The 21488-nt window shown below is 34.3% G+C and overlaps 1 protein-coding gene across 1 annotated transcript in view; it reads left to right on the plus strand.

Annotated features, from left to right (window-relative positions):
- The window catches only part of SOX6 (SRY-box 6), a 417034-nt gene that overhangs the window by 48081 nt on the left and 347465 nt on the right, over positions 1 to 21488 (plus strand). Inside the window, 1 exon segment of the mRNA XM_025358428.1 lies at positions 15814 to 16021. Within this exon segment, the coding sequence (XP_025214213.1) occupies positions 15814 to 16021 (208 nt within the window).

Consider the following 21488-nt stretch of genomic DNA (forward strand, 5'->3'; position numbering starts at 1 on the left):
TTTAAAAGTTCCCCAAATCTAAATTGTTTAAATTAAACAAAAGGGTTGCTGGTATGATACTTGGAAGTATCTCAATGTTTATGGAAATATAAATAATTTTTTCATGATTCTTAATTATATAATATGCCTTTCTAAGAATAATTTTTGGAAAAATTTTCTTTCTTACCTAGCATATTATTAAAATCTTCATCAAAAGTAGAGACATTAGGCCAGGCATAGTGGCCCATGCCTGTAATCCCAGCACTTTGGAAGGCTAAGGGAGGTGGATCACTTGAGGTCAGGAGTTTGAGACCAGCCTGGCCAACATGGTGAAACCCCATTTCTATTAAAAATACAAAAATTAGCCAGGTGATGCATGTTTGTGGTCCCAGCTACTCAGAAGGCTAAAGCAGGAGAATCGCTTGAACCTGGGAGGTGGAGGTTGCAGTGAGCTGACATTGTGCCACTGCACTCCAGCTTGGGCGACAGATCAAGACTCCGTCTCAAAAAAGAAAAAAAAAAAAAGTAGAGACATTAACATGCTCTGGAATAGTTGGCTTTTTTCCCCCCTTGGGCAAGAAGGAATCAGGTATGCATGCTGATTAACACACTCCAGTCATTAACATGTGATTATGTGGGCTGCATATTGAGCACCTGCCAAAATATAAAAATCCAGTACTTTGCTACATCTGTGCAAAGACTTTTTGCATTTCTTTTGTATTTTGAAAGATCAAGGAAAACCGGACATTAGTGTCTTTTTTTTTTTCAGTGAAATAAAATTGCATATTCAGAATGTGTTTAAGGAGATGTCACATGTCATGTTTATTTTGATTTTAACCATTCATTCTGTGTAAGATCCAATGACTAGGGTTTCTAGTGCACTGACTATAACATGAACCCCTTAATGAACTCTATCACTGACATTCACTTACAATTTGCAACATTCCTGCATGTTCATAAGGATTATCTTTTCTTGGATTCAGCCAGTGTTCTCCTAATTTGCCTCAGTTTTATGTGATATTTCTATGTTTGATGGATATTTTGTTTTCATTCACTTTACCTATGTCCTGCTAGTGTATACCTCATAGTAATGCCAGGGCTGCTCCTGTGGTTTGGCTTCTCCTGTCAACTATCCCTCTGCAAACACTTCTATATGACCAAAGTGTAGCTTAGAGTCTATAGCATTTACAGACATAGGAAAAGTAGCTTTTTGATAATTATTTAAAATAAGACTTGGTTACTAATAAAAAATCAGGTATAGTCTAGTCTAGCATGAACAGTCTGATTGAGCAAGACTGTTCTACTTAGCTTTTATTTTTCTTAATGGATTCAAATGTCATTTGAATGTAGCTTTTTTAAAAAAATAATTTTTTTATTAAAATTGGTCAGGGTTAATCAATGGAAGCTAATCTCAGGACACCAATAATTTTCTGATTAAAGCAGAACTCTATGAGCATGTTTCAGTCCATAGGTGGTTCTGATTGATATATATTTTCTTGTATAGAAATCCTTCTTAAAATTTTTTCTTGCCTAGCCTCTGGCTACATTACTATAATGAAGTATGATAACTGGAACAGTGAAATCTGTACATTTTTTTTCATAATGCTTCCAAGCAACATGTAGAAAATAATGTATATATTATATAGCATGCAGTTGTTTATATGACTAATTTGAACTTTTTGTGATTAGAATGAAATATTAATCTCAAAGTCCTTGTAGATCAGCAGGAATAAGATGGTGACAACTGTGATACACAGCATATTACTTTGGGAGGAGGAAGCCAGGATTGTGTTTGCACACCTTGAGACCTACCTTCTTTAATTTGGAGAGGGTTGCTTTCCGTAAAGGCAACTTTAACACAATGAATCCTATTAGCATCATTTGTTTGAAGATGAGGTTGAAAGGGCTGTCTCTGATTATTCAAACCACCTGCGTCAAGCAGGAAAGACCCTACTCTGTTCCCTCCACAAATAAATCTAATCTTTCTTGAACACCTATAATGAATATGCATTAATTACCTTGATATGGAAATTATTCCACGTTTGATTGTCCTCTGCAAAAAAGTTTCCTTGCTTTCCAGGAGAAGCATAACCTTTTAAAGAAGAGCAACTTCAAGCCATTATTACTTTTGTCAATACAGCTTTCAATGTGATGACATATTTATTTTTTATGATATTAAGCTTTACTACATTCTCTTGACCCCTAGGCATTGTTTTTAGGTGATGGAAATTGAGTTCAATAATATATCTTTGTGTAAACCACATTCTAAATTCCAAAGTATAAATTACAAACCTTTGCTAATAAAATTTTACAATCAGGTTGAAATTCGAAATGAATATTTATGCTTTTCATTTATCTTCTTTATATTTCATTAGCACCCTGGAAAATGGAAAACCTTATTTAATAAAATGATTGGAAATTATTTGGTAAACTTTTGCTTTCATTATAATTTAACTCTGATTTGTTTCTACTCCCAGTGTACTGAGAGTACTCAGAAAACAATATTCTCAAATGTCTCAAAATTTCTGAGAGGAAGTATGCCCTCATTCAAGCACAGATAGATTATGGTGGTATAATAGAAGAGATTCATTTGCCGAGAAATGAATAATTCAAATATTTATATGATAATTACTTTTATTTATCAATTTTTTGTCAGTTCCAGTGGCAAGTAATAATTTTTTGCATGAGCACTGAGTTAGTCAGGATTAAACTAACGTAATCCGTGAATGAATTCAGAAAACTTTTGCTCTTGAGTTTAGAGTCAATATTTGACTTTGTTATATTAATTTATTTCATACCTGGTATGCTTCTACTTAAGACGATTCTCTCATTTTTATTCTCTCATTGATGTATTTCAGATATAATTTGATTATAGTTCATTTATTTTGCTTTCTGAAATTAACAGTAAATTTAGAATTTGGCTGTCCTTTTGGTTACTGTTCTCTTGTATGACACAGTAGGTCAAGGAATGAATCTATGTTTTTGGATATTTGGAAGTTAAGAGGGAAAAATAAAAATTCAGAGAGAACTTTTTCTTTCCAGAGAGAAAATATGGGCATTGTGATTGTAGTTGAGTCATCAGTCCAAAGTTGTATATTGCATTCAGGTAGAAGAATGCACAGCTTCCAAACACTGTGAGCACCTGATGGCAGTTAGACTTATTTGCTGCCTTGTGTTAAATTGGTGACATTTTGTGTCCCGTTTCCCTTTTGCTGGAAATGTATGTAGAGATAGGTGGGTGGATGCATGGATGAGTAAATAGATTGTTGTTTTATAAGTAACATAACCTCTGAGGAATCATTTTTAGTTTCTTTGTATTTGTTCTAGTTGTAAGACCTTAAACAAGAGAGTTAGAGATGTTATTTAAAATGTTCTGAATTATAAAGAATTTATTGGTAGCCCACCACATGAATTTACCATATTAGAAGAAAATTTGAAGGTTCTTTCAGTGAAATCCTCAAACTTGGGAGCTTTACTGGGCAAGATCTAGTGAAGAGAGGAGATTGTTGAGCTCACAGGGTGGCCCTGAGTATGTATGACACAAAGCAATCTGTTCTCTCGACTCTCTTCTTTAGGCAAACTGGGCGTTGAAAGGACTTAACTGTCAATAGAGTTGCATCTCTATTAAGGAACAAATGGATTTGACAAACCTTGATTGGGCTCTGATACTTTTTAATGTTAAGATTTGTGAGGTATGAAGAGCATACCATGAGTTATTTCTTTTCATTTAAAGCATACTAGTTACTTTGCTTATTACAAAAACAACAACAAACAATATGGATGTCACTCAAATGGGGATGAAAAGAAAACAACTGCAGAGGAGGAGAGCATGAGGAAGATTGACTTGACACCAGAGTAAGTGGTTCCTTCTTCAGAGGAGCTCTGTGGAATCATTTGAGACTCTCCAATTTGTCCAACATCTCCAGCTTCTGCATAATCACTCCCTTTATTTCTCAATGCCTTAAATTCCCAAAAAGACATTCTTTTTGTTCAGTAGGGGGTCCTTTTTTTTAAATTTTTTTTTTCTCTGGGGTTCTTAGAGGGAACACAGGTTACCTCCTCGAAAGCCTATGTTCATCTCTGCCCTAATTTGCTGTGTGACCTTAGGGAAGTCACTTTATATCTCTTGACTTCAATTTCCTCAGCTCAAAAAAGAAGGATTTGAACTATAATCACTAAGCCTCTTGACACTTCTCACTTTCTTGGTTTCAATGTTAAAATTGGGATAGCCAATTTGACTTAGCTTAATACTATTGTTTAGATTGAGTATCATGTATATGGTAGTTTGGGTATCAATGAATTGCCACATGAAATAACTATCTAGAGTTGGTAGGCACATGAACCAGTCAATAGTTTAATGTTGTTTTTGTTTGTTTGTTTTACTTGGAGTCTTGTCGCCCAGGCTGGAGTGCAGTGGCTTGATATCGACTCATTGGAACCTCCGCTTTCTGGGTTCGAGTGATTCTCCTGCCTCAGCCTCTCCTGAGTAGCTGGGATTACAGGTGTGTGCCACCACACCCGGCTAATATTTTGTGTTTTTGGTGGAGACAGGATTTCACCATGTTGGCCAGACTGGTCTTGAACTCCTGCCTTCAACTGATTTGCCCGCCTTGGCCTCCCAAAGTGCTGGGATTATAGGCATGAGCCACTGTACCCGACCAATAGTTGAATATTGATAGAATATTGATTTAATTGCTGGGAAATTCACTATCAGGCCTGCCTTAAAGCTCTGCTTACATGGTATGAAATCTTTAAAACATGGCATCTCTAAGGCAGGTGATAGTGTGTCTTAATTCTTGTTGTTTAGATGGTACTGAGTATATTGAATTTAGGGCACTACTCTTTAAGAGATATATAGAGAGAAACAATTGGAACACACTCAGAGGAGAATGTTCAGATTGGCCAAACTGTGTTTTATGAAGAAGAAATGAAGGAAAAAGGGATATTTTCCCTAGATGAAGAGAAGATAGAAGGGTACTGTACTAACTGTGAGTATGTATTGAACAACTGCCATTCTGAATGTTTCCATGGAATAGAAATATGGATTGGAACAGGTTTCATATTTCTATCAAGAAGGATTTTAGATAACCCTCAGTAAATGGAATGGACCACTTTGGGAGCTGCTAAATCCTCTATTAGTGAAAGTGTTTAGGGAGAGGCCAAACAGCCACTTGTCAAGGAAATTTTAACACTAACCACCACCATTTAATGATCACTTACTATGTCATGACACTGTTCTAAGTGTTTTATTTTTATTGATTCATTTAATTCCCATAATAACTCTTTGAGATAAATTCTTTATTGCACTATTATTATTGCCATTTTGCAGACAAGGAAATTAAGGCAAAAAGAAGTTAACTAACTTGTCTGAGCTTATATGGATGAGAGGTGGAAAAGCTGGGATTTAAACTGGAAAATCTTGCCCAGGGTGCCTGTACTTTGTTAACTATTTTATTATTCCATCTTCTCTTGCACAGGGAATTCAAGTGCTAGATGGCATTGAACAATTGGAGTTTTAAAGACCTTTGAATCTTGAGATTCTAATTTTGTGTGTGAGGCTGGTAGTGTATAGATAATGCAGGGCTTTTCTATGTGCCTGTCTTGACAGGTTTGGGGATGTTTTCTGTATTTAATCTATTCACTATATTTACTTCTATTTGTTAAATAGAATGTTATTGAGGCCATTCAACAAACTTTTGGGTTTGTTATTTTTTTTTCTGCAAATTGAAATAACATTTAGGAAACAACAGCTTATTTTTAAAGCCTTGGGAATCGTGACACTTTAGCAAATATTGGTAACAAATCTATTTTCTGACACATCTATGAATAATTTTATTGTTACTCAACAGCATAGTAATAGTGACAAGTGGCATATGTTATTTCAGTTTTGAAAATGTTATGTAAATCTAATATACTAGCAAATATCAGTTTTAATAAAAGCAAAAATACTCTTTCACTATCATTCAAAAAATGATACTTTTGTCATAAATAATCTGTTGGCAATTAGAATCAAATACCGCATTTTAATTTATATATGCTTCTTTAACCCAATTCTTTTCCTTACAGTATGTCACATTAGAAAAAAACATAACTTTTTTCCTCTGAGAAAGAACCATAAATGTTTGCAATTTAATCTTCAGCATATTGAAAAGGTTAGATTTCCTTTGTTAGCAAGAAGTTATTGGAACCTAAATCTTTTCTGTCAGTCAATAAGACTATAGTAGAAGGTGTCTTATATAGCACAGTTGGCAAGTAGTTTTTGTTCATCAAAAAAACAAAAGATTGTTTAAGGTGGAGAATCAGAAAAAATATTACATATATTGTCTATGGTATAAGTTAATATAATATAGTAAACATAGATGTGTATGTGTAACTTATATAACATAATTTGGACATTTAATTGAAACTTTAAATATATAAATGCACTGCATAGCAAGGAAGGTTGGGGTTTAGTGGTGGGAGCCATGTGACCTGGCAGGGAAGATTGATCACTAACTTGGTTGATTTGCCAGTCCATGGTAATTTAAAACATAAATGACTTTTGGTTGTTTTTGCTATTGTGTTAACTTCTTACATAAATTGTAGCTCCTTAATTCCCTCCAGTCAAAAACTACCAGGAACATATCTGTAGCTGAACACATTGGGTTTATTACTCATTTTTAATGAGGGAGAATATATGCCATAGTGAACCATAGAGCATCTTAGGAAGAGAGTGTTCTATTTGGACCTATTTTAGGGTTTGGGCTTTCTTTTGGTGATTTTGAGTAGGGCCTAAGGAAACAGAAGTTTGTTGTAGATTGACTGCTGTCTGAAACCGGGGCAAATCTATTATTGGATATCTCAATAAACCTTTTCTATAGGGAGGGCAGACTAGGTTGAGGATAACATTGCAACTGGAGAGGCTACAACTAAAATGGAAAACAAAGCAAAACTGACAGCATACAATGCTATAAGAATGAATACATTTAATTCATTCTTGCTACTGGATACAGGAAAGGTTACAAGTGAATAGTATTCTGTTCTTACAATTAGACTGGGTAGCAGGTAGTGTACTGGGTAGCAGGAAGTTGATTCTTGCAGCTACTTATGCCATTTCCCAATCATTTCTCCCAATTGCAGTGACTCCCACCTGTATGTGGGTTTCAATTTCATTATATAGGCAAGATTCAACTCCTGACCTATGCTTTCTGACTCTTAATTCCTGACATCTCATCTGACTTTTGCAACCCCAGCCCACTACTCTCCTCTGCTTCCAGTATGGCTCACCATCTGCATTCCTTGTCTAAGTGTGGTCGGTAATCCAGCTGAATCAGAGCAGTAGTGTACTGTAGCTGCTCCTGGACACAGTAGAGAGAATTCATATGCAGATAGGATAAATAAGAATTGATAGTATTCCTAGAAAAAGCAAATTAGAAGTGCTAAAGTTCCTGGAGTTTTGTGAGAAGCCAGATCTCAATGGAATTGGTTTGAGGTGAACGTTGATAATGAAGAAAGTAATGTAGTTTAGTATTTATTATTCCACTTAGATGAACAAGTATGAATAAAAACTTAAAAATGGTGCCAGTGGTTTTCATGACTGTATTTGCAGAATTGAAAATTGAAAAAAAGGGCAATTGGACAAAGGACATTTGTATTTAATAAGAGTAGCTATCATTTATTGAGTACTTATATGCTAGGCATTGTACTAAGTGCTTTATGCATGATTCATTTCTCATAGCAACTATTTGAGGATATAATTATAGCTCTACCCTATAAAAAGGCAGAGTCTAATTCCCATTCCCTTGACTATTGGCAAGGCTTGGTGACTCACTATTGAACAGAATGCAGTGACAGTTATACAGTGTGATTTCCCAGGCTAAGTTAGAAACAGTGGTATAGCTTTCATCTGGCTGTCTCTGGGACACCACATCAGAAAGAAGTTTCGCTATCCTGAAATTAACATACTGTAGAAAAGAGACCATGCAGAAAGGTCATGTAGAGACAGAGTAAGATGTCCAAGAAACCCTAGTTATCCCAGCCCCGAGCTCTTAAAATGTTCCCAGCCCAGGTACCTTATCTGTGAGTAAAAACGTCATTGAGATGACTTTGGCCTTAGCCACTGACTTAACTGTAACCTCATGGGAGACTTGGAGACAGAACCACCCAGCCCAGATGCTCTCAAATTCCTGACCTACAGATACCATTAAGGATAATAAATGATTATTTTTGTTTTAAGCACTTTGTTTTGGGATGATTTCTTATACAACAATACTTAAGTAATACAAGTTACTTCTTTGTAATTCTTTGATTAAGGTGAATAATAAAGTATAATTTTTGCCTCAAATATAGATAAATCTCCTTTCTGGAAATGAATGGAAACAAAAAGCCTTAGAAGGTAGTAATCATTGACGTTGTGGCATCTTTTACTGTTGAGAGTGACTTTTTTAAAAAAAACTATAGCCTTATGGAATAGAAAAAACATTAGATTTGGTGTCAGAAAACCTGCACTTAAAGATTTTTAGCTGTACTGGTCCTGCCTATGTGACATGGAGGGAACAATCTTGCTGAGTGTGGTTTTTTTCCTGCTGAAAGTGAAGATGTAGAATTTGGTATCTAGTTGTTGGTGACATATTTTTAGAATGACATCTAGAGACGAATGCATCAGAGGAGGGTGATGAAGGGTCTGGAAATCATGGCAAATGAGAAATGGGTTTAGAAAGTGCAGGAGTTTTACCTAGAAAAAGACTATTAATTTGATGTCTTCATTAAGATATTTGAACAACTCTCACATGGAAGAGGAAATAGATTGATATTATGCATCTTTTGAGAGCAAACAGGAAACAATGTGTTGTAATTAATGTTTTAGTCCAATACTGCTGCTAATAACAAAATACCATACACTGGGTAATTTATAAACAATACACATTTATTTCTCACAGTTCTGGAGGCTGGGAAGTCCACGATCAAAGCACCAGCAGGTTTGGTGTCTGGTGAAGGCCCAGACTCTGCTTCCAATATGACACCTTGTTACTGTATCATCTAGACAGGACCAACAAACTGTGTCCTCCCATGGTGGAAGGGCGGAAGGGCAAAAAGGACCTAACTGTTTGCCCTCAGCACTTTTATAAGGTTGCTAATCCCATTCATGAGGGCTCTGTTCTCATAACTTAATCACCTCCTAAAGTGATTAGGTCTTAGACTTTGATTTATGAGTTATGGGGGGACATATATTCAAACCACAGCAATAAGTATCTAGATTTTAGCTTACATGAAGATTAATTTTTTAATAATTAGATTTATTAGAAATAATATTTGCGATCCTTCAACTATAGGAATGCCAAGGAAAGAAAGCTTGTTTATTTTTCTGGGTTTGGTAGAGGGAAACTATAATATACTGACTCTCGACATCTTCAAGAAGGCCAAAATCTATTCTTTTAAATTACTATTTTTTTCTGTTTCCCCTAAGCATCTGTGTATAAAATAGCTTTTGTTTTTCTTTACTACATGAGTCATATGTTTATGGAAGATGAATTAGAAAACACAGATAAGCAAAAAAGGAAATGAAAATTACCAATAGTCTTACCACCATTTAGGAATCACTATAAATATTTTGATATATCTTTCCAGTTTGTGTATGTTTGTGTGTAGGGGAGCACATTCACACTTATGCACACATATAAATAATTGGTGTTATAATCTAAATACTACAGTATATGCTTTTTTTTCATTTAATACATCTTTCCTTGTGAATAAATTATTTCTGTGACTTTGATATTTATATTTAAATGTGAAGATGAAATTTATTTTGTGATTAAAAGTATTATTTGTGATAGGACATTTACAAAATATAGAGAACTTCAAAAAGGAAATAAAATTATCTGTTATCCCAATACTCAGAGGACCATTAACATTTTATTGTGTGCTATGATCTCTTTTTTTCTGTACATAATTTTTGTAATGATGTATAATGTGCTACCAAACAGTAGGTCTTATTCCTTCTATCTAACTATATTTTCATACTTTTATTCCCCACCACCACTGGCCTTTCTAGCCTCTGGTAACCACTGTTCTATTCACTGCTTCTCACATGTGAGTGAGAACATGTGATATTTGTCTTTCTGTGCCTGGCTTATTTCACTTAACATAATGTCCTCCAGTTCTATTCATGTTGTTGCAAATAACAGAATTTTATTCTTTTTTTTACTGTAAATAATACTCTCCATTGTGTATACATACTACATTTTTAAAATTCATTTATCTGTTGATGAAGGTGATGGATATCCTAATTCCCCAAATTTGGTCATTACACATTATATGCTTATATCAAAATATCACATGAACCCCATATATATGGGCAACTATTATGTATCCAAAATTTTAAAATAAGAAAGTGTATTAATTTTATTAATATACTTTTAACTAATAATACATTATGAATATTCCCACATTTCATTAAATTTTCTGCAAAATTATTATTTTCAGTAGCTCCAAAACATTCCATCATATAGATAAAATCATAATACACTCAAATAATTCCTACAATTGGAATAACTAGTCTGCCTATAGTTATTCATCACTATAAACAACAGTATGTTCAATAGATATATTTGTTTTTAATGGCTGTGTTGTATTCCACTATGTAGTTGTATCATAAATTCCTTATGTTTTAATATCTCAGTTCTAAATGTTTAGCTTAAGCAATCTTGTCATTGTTGGAGCAAATCTTTACTCTTCACCTAATGTTTGATTTTTTTTCTTTTTTTTTGAGAGACAGAGTCTGGCTCTGTTGCCCAGGCTGGAGTGCAGTGGAGCAATCACAGCTTACTGTGGCCTTGACCTCTTAGGTTCAAGCAATTCTCTCTCCTCAGCCTCCCGAGCAGCGCACCACCACACTCAGCTATTTTTTTGTTGTTGTTGTTATTTGTAGGGATGGGGTCTCACTATGTTGCATAGGCTGGTCTCAAACTCCTGGGCTCAAGTGATCTTCCTGCCTTGACTTTGCAAAGTGCTGGGATTACAGGTGTGAGTCACTGTGCCCAGCCTTTTGATTACTTTTGACACATTTGATAAGTAGTTGTTTCAAGTTTGTCAGTCCACACTTATTTAATTTTGTTGTATGCTCTGGAAGTCTATAGAAGAAGCTTGAAGTCCTGAAATCCTTTAAGAGTTAAAATTTAGTTACAGATATGAAAATTACATGCAAAATAGTAATGAATATTTTATTCCAGTATATTATTAAATGCTAAATTATGTGGTTATGATTAAGTGCTTTGATGTGTAGTTTGGAGGGTAGCATGATAGTGAGGTCCAGTATAGTTAGGGGTGCTTCAAGGATGAAATGCAGTTTGATCTGAACTTTGAAGAGTGGGTTGGGTCAAAGTTAAGGAAGATATAGGGCATTCCATGGAAAAGCAACAAGACACACAAATGCCCAGAGATTTGAGTAATTTTGATATATTCAATACCATAAGATGGCTACTTAAATTTAAAGCCATTTGAATGCCATTGGTGAACAATCAGTTTTGAATAGTAACTTCTGAAAAATCTGAACGATATTCATTTTAATATTTTTTGTTTTTAATCTTTATCTCTTCAAATACTGGAAAACATCTTAATTAAAATTCTTGATTCATAAATATGCAAAAACTGCTTTTCCTTTCCTAGAAACTTTGTCTAATAACTATTTTTTGATATTACTGTGCTTTTTAATCATCTACATATATTTTACATACTGTGTTTAATTGATTTCCAGTGAAATGCTCTTTAGATTATCTGAATCAACGTGGCTTTTTTCCTTTATTTGGGACTGGAATCCTTTTAAATCATATTTTGAAAATTTTCTTCACTGTAGGTTTGGTGGGGCTGCTGAAGTTAGGGGTTGAACGAAAAGAAATTTATAGTAAATTTCCTTTGAATAAACTAATATTTACTAACTCAATGCCCACATGTTCTTCTTTTTGTGGTGTTCATGTGTTTAGTCATGTTAAACAGTGGTTGTTTTCAAAAGAAAGATCAAAAGAAGAAAAATAATTTCCTTTATGTTATTTTGAAGAATCACAACCAGCTTTAAAAATTTTTTACACAATTATATTCACATTATAATATTAAGGCAAAACACATTTATATGATTGTTCTTTAGGGAGCAGTATTTCTTAAAGTGGGATCAGGACCTGTGCATTGGAATCACTTGGGTTGTTCATCAATATTCAGATTCCTTGGCCCCATCATTGTGGAAGGTGGTATGGGGTGAAGGAATCTGCATTTTAACACACTTGCCAGATAATTCTACACATTGAAGCTTGAGAACCACTACTTTAGGGATGTATTGTCTCAAGTCTCTTTGCAGCAGTCCTACAGTGACATGCATTAAGACTTGGTAGATATTATCATTGGACATTGGTTTAGTCCATTCTCACACTGCTATAAATAAATACCTGAGACTGGGTAATTTATAAAGAAAAGAGGTTTAAGAGCTTATGGTTCTGCAGGCTGTACAGGAAGCATGGCTGAGGCGGTCTCAGGAAATTTACAATCATGGCGGAAAGCAAAGGGGTAGCAGACACATCTTATATGGCTGGAGCAGGAGGAAGAGAGAGAGTGGGAAGGTGCTACACACTTTTAAACAACCAGATCTCATGAGAACTCACTCATTATCATAAGCAAGGGGAAAGTCTGCCTCCATGATTTAATCACCTCCCACCAAGCCTCTCCTCCAACATTGGGAATTACAATTCAATTTGAGATTTGGGCAGGGACACAAATCTAAACCATATCAGGTATTTTGCCTCAATTGATGTGTCATTGGACCTGTTTTGTTCTTAAGAAATTACAAAATAATCTGGGCTTTTTTTCATAATAAAATTAATTTAAAATTATATAGCCTCCTTAAAAAAACCAGAGATTCTTTGTCAAGACTTTTTTTTTAAAGTTGGCATTATTGACTTCATATTAGACAGTAACCTATTATAAGTTTATTAATTTATGTTCCCTTTTACTCAGATGAATTGCTTACAGACTTCCACTTATGAAAGGTTAATATTTGTTAGGTTTTAGAAAGTTAAAAAGCAGTGGCTGGAAATGGTAAATTTTGCCCCTTCCCATTGTTGTTAAGCATGGTATAACATTACTTACACGACTTAAGCCATTTGTTTTTATTTACTGCCTATTTTTACAATTTGGTGACATATTGCAAGTAATTCTTGTGGCTTTTATGGGGAAATCATGACTCTCTAGCCTCTTGCTGTCTGCTGCTTGGTAGTATTGAGCCACTTTGCACAGATTATGGGGCTAAGAACAGTGTGGGTCATCATTGCAATAAGGAACCCATGGTTATTGTCTGTGGTGCAGCATGGCAGTGACCACATTCCCGTGAGTAAAGAACAAGAAACATAGTCCAACAAGTACGTAACAATACGTAAATAAGACTGTTTGGCATTAGTCCTGATAGGAAAAAATGGTACTCTTTGGAGCCTAAATGCTCTCAGGAAAATCTAAAGTTGTTACTAGGCTGGAGAGCCTCTCTTAGCATCTTTCAATTTGTTTGGCAGTGATGGAAAATCTCCTTTATTATAGTCAATGGTGAGTCATTTGTAGGTAACCACTTTCACATACTACAGTTTTGACTTGTTCTTTAATCCCTTAGGTTGAGTCAGGGTTTTTTTTGTTTGTTTGTTTGTGTGTGTGTGTGTGTGTGTGTGTGTGTGTGTGTGTGTGTTTTGGCTATAATGTGACAATAATTGGCATTTGAAATGGAAGCAACTGAAGTATGATTGATCAAATGGTGATTATTAATTCATAAAAGCCTTGGTCAGATGTCTAATATGGACTTTATTAAGAGGTTTAAATGGCTTTGACAAATATATCTCTGCATTTTCATTCACACAAGTGGAGAATGAACTGGCCGTTCCAAGGAGCCACATACTAGCCATGACTGGCATCTAAAAGAAGGGGTTCCTCTGCATCACTTCACAGAATTCTTGTAAACATTAAGTGAGATAAAACATCTTTCCTGGAGGAAGGAAGGGATCTAGAAGGAAGGTAAAGAGGAGCTCTCTTCCCTGCTTTGCCCCATTTATTTTATCCTTTTCCGTTTATTTCAGCGTAAATATATTGAGCAGCTCTATTCTGGGCATTGTACTAGCAATGGGTATGCAGAAAAAATTGAGATTTAGCTCTTAATCAAAAGATTCAGCTTTATTGAGATAAAATAAATATACCATGTAATTTACCCATTTAATGTATACAGTTCAATTGTTTTTAATATATTCCCAGGTTTCACAAGATTTATCTTAGTTTGAGACTCATAAACATTTTTTACTTCACAATTCCTCAGGTCCAGAAGGAAGAAAAATCTCTTTGGTCCCATTCCTAAATCTGTTCCTTCCTTCAGGAAATAGTACCTACCAGTTGTTAAACACCACCTCAATATTGTGAGCCCAGCACTATGCCTTGGTACCTTACAAATATTATCTCATTGTGTGCTTTCAATAACCCTGAAAATCCATTTTTTCCCACCTTATATACAATGACAGTAATCCGAAATACCTAGCATTTGTTGAGTACAATTATTATGTCTTTTAATATATGTAGACATTTACTGCTCCAGATATCATTTTCCTTTTCTCCCCTTTTCCCATTAGTTATTAACTATGTAACTTTTGCCTCATGCTTGTCCTTATGCTCTTGACTCTTACTGGGCTTCCTTGTAAAGGAAAGAGATAGAGGAGCAATTAGGATTTTCAGGAGTCTGATGGTGATCACAAAGACTGGCTGACTTACTTTACACACGTTTTTAAAAATATAAATATAGGGAGAGAGAATACCCTTGTGCAAACAGATAAAAGGTGAATGCAAGGCTGCTGAAGGGCTACGGCAAAATAATAGCTGTTTCCAACCCTCAGTTCCAATTTAAAGAAATATAAAAATATTTTATTTCTATGAACTTTTAGGTGTTTGTTTTCCACCTACGATTTGCTTTTTCCTTTTCAGCTGATCCACCTAACCCTCTTCGCAGTTAGCTAACTTCTCTATACTATGAAGTAATTCCTGCACACATATTTCTGCAATAACCCTGTCTTTTTTTTTTTTTTTAAATACTTCTCACCTGAGGATAAACTTGTCCCTTTGTAAAATAAAATAAAAAAAAGACATTTTTTTTAAAATGCTACATGAAAAATGTGCTGAAGTATCAGTGGTAAAGGTAAGGAATATAAAGAGACTTCTGTAACTTTGGACAGCTGTATAGCTAGAAAAACCAAAACAAAACAGTTTTCTCCAAACCCCAGCACACGAAAATATTCAGGTTGGCTAACTTTCTGGCACTGATTTAAATCATTTATATATTTTCTGGTGAACAATGAACATTGGCTACTGAAGCTAACTTTTCTACTGGTTCTAAATTAAGGACAGTGTTTTTTATGATGTGCTTCTTTTTATGCTATGGCAAGAGTGTTGCTAATAAAAGCGTCCAATTAAAAGAAAAACTTTACCAAGCCTAATAATTAGTCATTGAATCTGAACTAATTTAAATGAAAGGTGTAAATGAGTAAGGGGTTTAAAGGTTTGTTTTTGAAGCACTTAAACTGCTTTATATTTAAAAAAACCACACAGTTTTAATCTGCAACTTCACATTAGTTCCTTTGACAATGACTTCTTTAATGCTTTGTTTAACCAGTATTGTTTAATCAGAATTGTATTTTTTATTTGTCCTACTAAATTACTTATATCTTATTTTAATTAGTATATTTTATTTGTCCTACTAAGCATCATATACTGTCCTGAGTTTGGGATTTTTTTCTCCAGTAGCTTGCAAAGAAATGTATATTCTAATGGCTTTATTTTATTTTATTTTTCTAGGAATCAGAGAATAATAAGTTATGTTCCCTATATTCCTTCCGAAATACCTCTACCTCACCACATAAGCCTGACGAAGGGAGTCGGGACCGCGAGATAATGACCAGTGTTACTTTTGGAACCCCAGAACGCCGCAAAGGGAGTCTTGCCGATGTGGTGGACACACTGAAACAGAAGAAGCTTGAGGAAATGACTCGGACCGAACAAGAGGGTATGTGTGGACTTCACTGTTGGCTTCTTTTTTTTTTTTCTTTTTCTTTTTCTTTTAAAGATTACAGGCCTTAAAAAAAAAAAAGGTGGGATTTCAAGGGCAAGGGCCAGAGGAGTGCATAATTGGCACTAGCTAGGAAAAAGTTATTCAGAGGTTACCATGGTGATGGCAGATTGTGATCCATTAGGAGTGTTAAACAGATAGCTCCGTTTTTCTAAAACTTTGTGCATTTTGTTTGGTTCTTAAGATAACAAATTAAGATTTTAAACTGACCATAATCCTACTCTGGAAAAAGGTAATAAGGGATTTTTCCTAGCTGCAACTTTATTTTTCATTTTTTCTCCCCTATTTCCTTGTGGTGAATAGTATTTCTTTATAAAAATGTCAACTGTTTAAAAGACAAAATTAAAAAGATTTCTTTTCATTTTTATAAATATATTATTTTATCTCCTAACATTGTAGAATGGAGATTAGAGGGCTTCAAATATTGTTAAAACTGAAAGTATATGAGTGACTTTTTTGATACATGACATCTCTTGCAGCATCCCACGTCTACCTTCTCTACTCTGTACAAGAGTTCACTCAGGTTCAGGTACATAGTAGAAAACAGAAATGAAGGAAGGAAGACTCTCCAATAATATTTTTAAACAAAGTAAATCAAGTCTAAGTGATGATTATACTATGTTGCACTTTCAGTTTTTATGTACAGATTTTAGGCCTTAAAATGTAGAGTAATTAATAGCTCTGGATTTATTACTAGCATTGCAAGTTAACTTGATACTTTTGTGATACTATAGACAAATTGGGATTTGATATTAGGGAATTTTTCATGTAACTTAATTTTATTCCTTTGAGGGCTCAAAAACTTAAAAGATTCCAATTAATTTTTGTAGAAGTCTTTCTAAAATATATTGCATGCTTCCCTGTTTTACTAATCAGGTAATATGACACGAAGTGTTTTTTTTTTTTTTTTGATTATCTAGGGTCATAATACAGTAGACTAGGAACTTCAGTACCCTTCAAACAATTATGTGACCCTGATTGAAATTCTTCAATCTACTCGAGCCACAAAATTTAAAATTTGGTTACTGACTTTGCAACTTAAACATTTTGAGGATTAATAATAATAATGAATATGTCTTTAATTAACTATAAACTATATAAATATTAACTATAAACTATATACATTTGACTTATTGTATTATATTATATATAATATATATAACTGATATATTATAAATGTCAAGTATTTTGCTGTGCTATAATAATGCCCCTAGTGATCATTGAGATTATTAGTACTTTGATTTTATGGCTATTTTTCTTTTCAATTATGAAACTTAAGAGTTCTTGTGTCTGCTTGATATATATATCTTTTATGTATATGTATATTTTTTGGGTATGTGTGTTGGTTTCTCCTTCAATATCAGGTTGCAGGCTATTATTTCTTGCTTAGCTGTAAATAATTTCTAATTTTCTCCTATTTACTTATAGGTTATAAAATTAGATAATCAGGACATTCTGGACTGTATTTGAAATATGAACAAGTATATTCTGGAGGTGTTGCTGAGAGATTCTGAAAAATACATATGATCTTTAGTGCACAAACTACATGCTGACACTTTTGGCTTCTGAGACTTTTTTTCCCACGTTCTTGTTCTGAATAATGGGGATTGCCAGATAATTATCTACTAAATAAGTAAGATCACTAGATTACTTTTAATTGTGATCCACCAAAAGATGGTTTTAGTTCTATAAGTAAGTGGTTTTCAAAATACTTTGGTGGACTCTTTAATGTAAAAATGAAGACATTGGTGATGATTTTTTTTCCTGAACTACTAGGGAATTTTAAATCATTTTTTCCTTGCAAGTAATGGTTAATTTTCTATTTGTCCTCTTTGTTACCATGTGTTACAGTTGATTTTGTACAAGAGAGACACTTATAGAATGAGACAGTAGTCCTTTAAGAGTCATTTATTACTGTATTTCTACTAGTAATGAATGTTTTCATACTCTACAGATCTTTTTTTTTTGCAATATGTATGTTTTAAAAATCAGAAATTCAGGCATCTTTAGTATATATTAATGTAAGTAATATAAATATATTAAATGCAGATATGAAATGACCAAAAACATGCTCATCAAATTTGCCAATCTCACAAATCTGGAACAGTGAATATAATACATTAAAGAAACAAAGCTTAAAACGTTTTGACAAAGTGAAACTATGAACTTAAAAATAACCTACCAAGATAAAATTTAATAGATCTTATTATCAAGTTCAGAAGTTGTGACCCAAATTCCAGCTGCACAAGTAATTACTGAAGAAAATTCAAATAACAGCCAGATGAATTATAAAAATAATAAAAAATAAAAACCTAAGAGTTTTAAGTCACAGAAAATGCAATGGGGTCAGCATAGTGAAGATTGCCAAAAAAATTGCCAGTGCTATTTCAGTCAGTATCACTAGAAGTACAGTATGATGCATTCAAGAAGTGGTAGTCCCACTAAAAACTGCCTGCTCAATAGCGTGTTTCTGAAGTATTGTGTTGAGTTCAGAATTACCACACTTTAAAAGGAACTCAAAGGCATTGGAATATTCTCAGAGAACAACTGGTATAATCACAGAGATGAAATTATATAATAAGAAGGATGGTTGAAGGAATTAGTAATACTAACCTCAGAGAAAACAAAATCAAGGATGACATGATGGTGTCTTTAAAGATTAAAGTCACATGGAGTAGGGATTGGGTTTATACTGTCTAGCTTCCTGGGGATAGAATACAGATCAGTGACAAGAAGTTATGAGGAACCTGATTATGGTTAATAAGACCAACTAGCTAACAGTTGTACCTGTCTATATGGGATATTCTCCTTTGGAAGATAGTAACTTATCTATCCTTAGAGATATGCAGCAATCTCTGTTGTCATATTAATAGAGGTGTTGTAGAGGACAGAAGTTTGATCTTTTCTCCAATGCCAAGACTATGAATTTTTATGAACATTCTTATAAAATATTCCACAGTTTATGGTATATCTTTTTTTACAGTACTTTCCAAGGACTACATAGTATTGTGACTATTTTTCTACATATTCTTCTTCTTTGAAATGCATCTTATTAAAACTCAAGGATTCTTAATTTTTCTTCCTGTGAATTCCTTTGATAGTCTAGTGAAGCCTACAGATCTTTTTTAAAAATTATTTTAAGTGCATAAGGTAGAATAAACAGGTTACAGAGAAAATGAATCATATTAAAACAGTAAATAGGCCAGGCACAGTGGCTCATGCCTGCAATCCCAGCACTTTGGGAGGTCGAGGCGGTGGGCAGATCATGAGATCAGGAGATCAAGACCATCCTGGCCAACATGGTGAAACCTCGTCTCTACTAAAAATACAAAAATTAGCCGGATGTGGTGGCACGTGCCTGTAGTCCCAGCTACTAGGGAGGCTGAGGCAGAAGAATCGCTTGAACCCGGGAGATGGAGGCTGCAGTGAGCTGAGATCACGCCACTGCACTCCAGCCTGGGTGACAGAGTGACACTCTGTCTCAAAAATGAAAACAAAAACAACCAAAAAACAAAAAACAGTAAATAATGTAAAACATTTGTGATATGGTAGAATATGCTATTCTACTAATGTATTAAAAAAAACAAGGTCTTATAGAGGGCCTAACAGTATAATAATTTTGAAGTAGTGATAAGTGTAAAAGATATTTTGAGATATCTCCAAGTATAATGTGATATAAAAATATCAGTTGTGATACTAATTGGTGACAATGTCATAGGAACCACAAATACAGTACAGTTTGTTACTTGCATCCATAATTTAAGGAAATGTAAATTTTCAATACAGGCTAGTGAAAAATAATTTTTCCATAAAAGTTTAGAGACCCCTTGAATTCTATGTCTGCTGGAGTCTGTGGACCACGAGTTAAGAATCCCTATGCTATAGGTGGGAACTGAACAATGAGATCACTTGGACTCGGGAAGGGGAACATCACACACCGGGGCCTATCATGGGGAGGGGGAAGGGGGGAGGGATAGCATTGGGAGTTATACCTGATGTAAATGACGAGTTGGTGGGTGCTGACGAGTTGATGGGTGCAGCACACCAACATGGCACAAGTATACATATGTAACAAACCTGCACGTTATGCACATGTACCCTAGAACTTAAAGTATAATAATAATAAAAAAATAAAAAATAAAATAAAAAATAAAAAAGAATCCCTATGCTAGATGATATGGTACACCCATAATGAATAAAACAATGGTCTCTAACTTTTAGTAATTCATATTCTAGTAAGAGATATAAGGCATATAAAAATGAACTCTAATTCAGTGTCTAGTATATAATAAATTCCATAGAGCTATATAGATAAAATATTATAGGAATTTACTAGATAGAAAAATTACTTCTGCCTTGGAAGCCATTGGAAACTTCTATAGGGAAATAGGTCTTAGTTGGTCTTGGAGAATGAAAGGATTTATAGACAGAAATTGAGAGGAGAAACATTTCAGGCAGAAAGAATAGGTAGAGAACTTTAAAATGGCCAACAGTTCAGGTTCTAAATTTAAAAAGAAGATGCATATGGGATATAAGACTGAAAAAGTAGGTTGTGTTCAGATCATGGAGGCCCTTTGACTCTTGCCTAAGGAGTTTGAACTTTACACTGAAGGTGATGGAGGAACCACTGACTGTTTTTTAGCATAATAAGGTGATGGATTAGAGCTTTCTTTCCGGAAAGTTAATCTGGCTCCACTGTTTAGGATGAATGGGAGCAGGGAGAGACATTAAGGAAATTGTTTCAAGCTAGAGATAATGAGGGTCTGCTGAACGAAGGCAGCAGAAGTGAGGAAGGAAGGGGGATGCATATGGAAAAGATATTAGGAGATAGAATTGTTAAGAGTTAATGTTTAAGTGTAGAACCAAGACAGAAGAATGGTTCAAAGAGTGCTCAGAGTTTTTAAACTCTGGGCAAATAGGAATGTAGTAATACGATTTAAAAAAAGTGGAGGAACATGTTTTGGACATGGGAGCAATGAGAATTTTTTTATTCTGAGTTTGGTATCTTGAGCTTGAATCCTAATTTTGATTATCTACTTGGAGCATAGTATAGAATAGCATAATGGGAGAACAGAAATAATTATAGAAAGAGTCATTAAAAAGTTTGGGATACATTTCTGATTCTCAAATAATTATATTCTACATCTAAGGAGGTATAACAGCTCCACCAATATTTGCCTGACATTAATCCTTTAAAGTTCCAGGTCCATCTCCTCATTTGGGACCTAATTATCTCATTGGACACCTAAAAGCTTTCAAATGAATTACCCACCTCTCCCTCACATCTACTTCATGGTTTGAGGGCCATACTTCATAATTAGCTGAGAGACAAGCCTGTGTGATTGACATAATAAATGATCACCTTTCTTGCATTATTCTTGTTCTGGAGAATATTTTTACTCTT

The sequence above is a fragment of the Theropithecus gelada genome, chromosome 14 (assembly GCF_003255815.1).
Source record: "Theropithecus gelada isolate Dixy chromosome 14, Tgel_1.0, whole genome shotgun sequence".
NCBI lineage: Eukaryota > Metazoa > Chordata > Mammalia > Primates > Cercopithecidae > Theropithecus > Theropithecus gelada.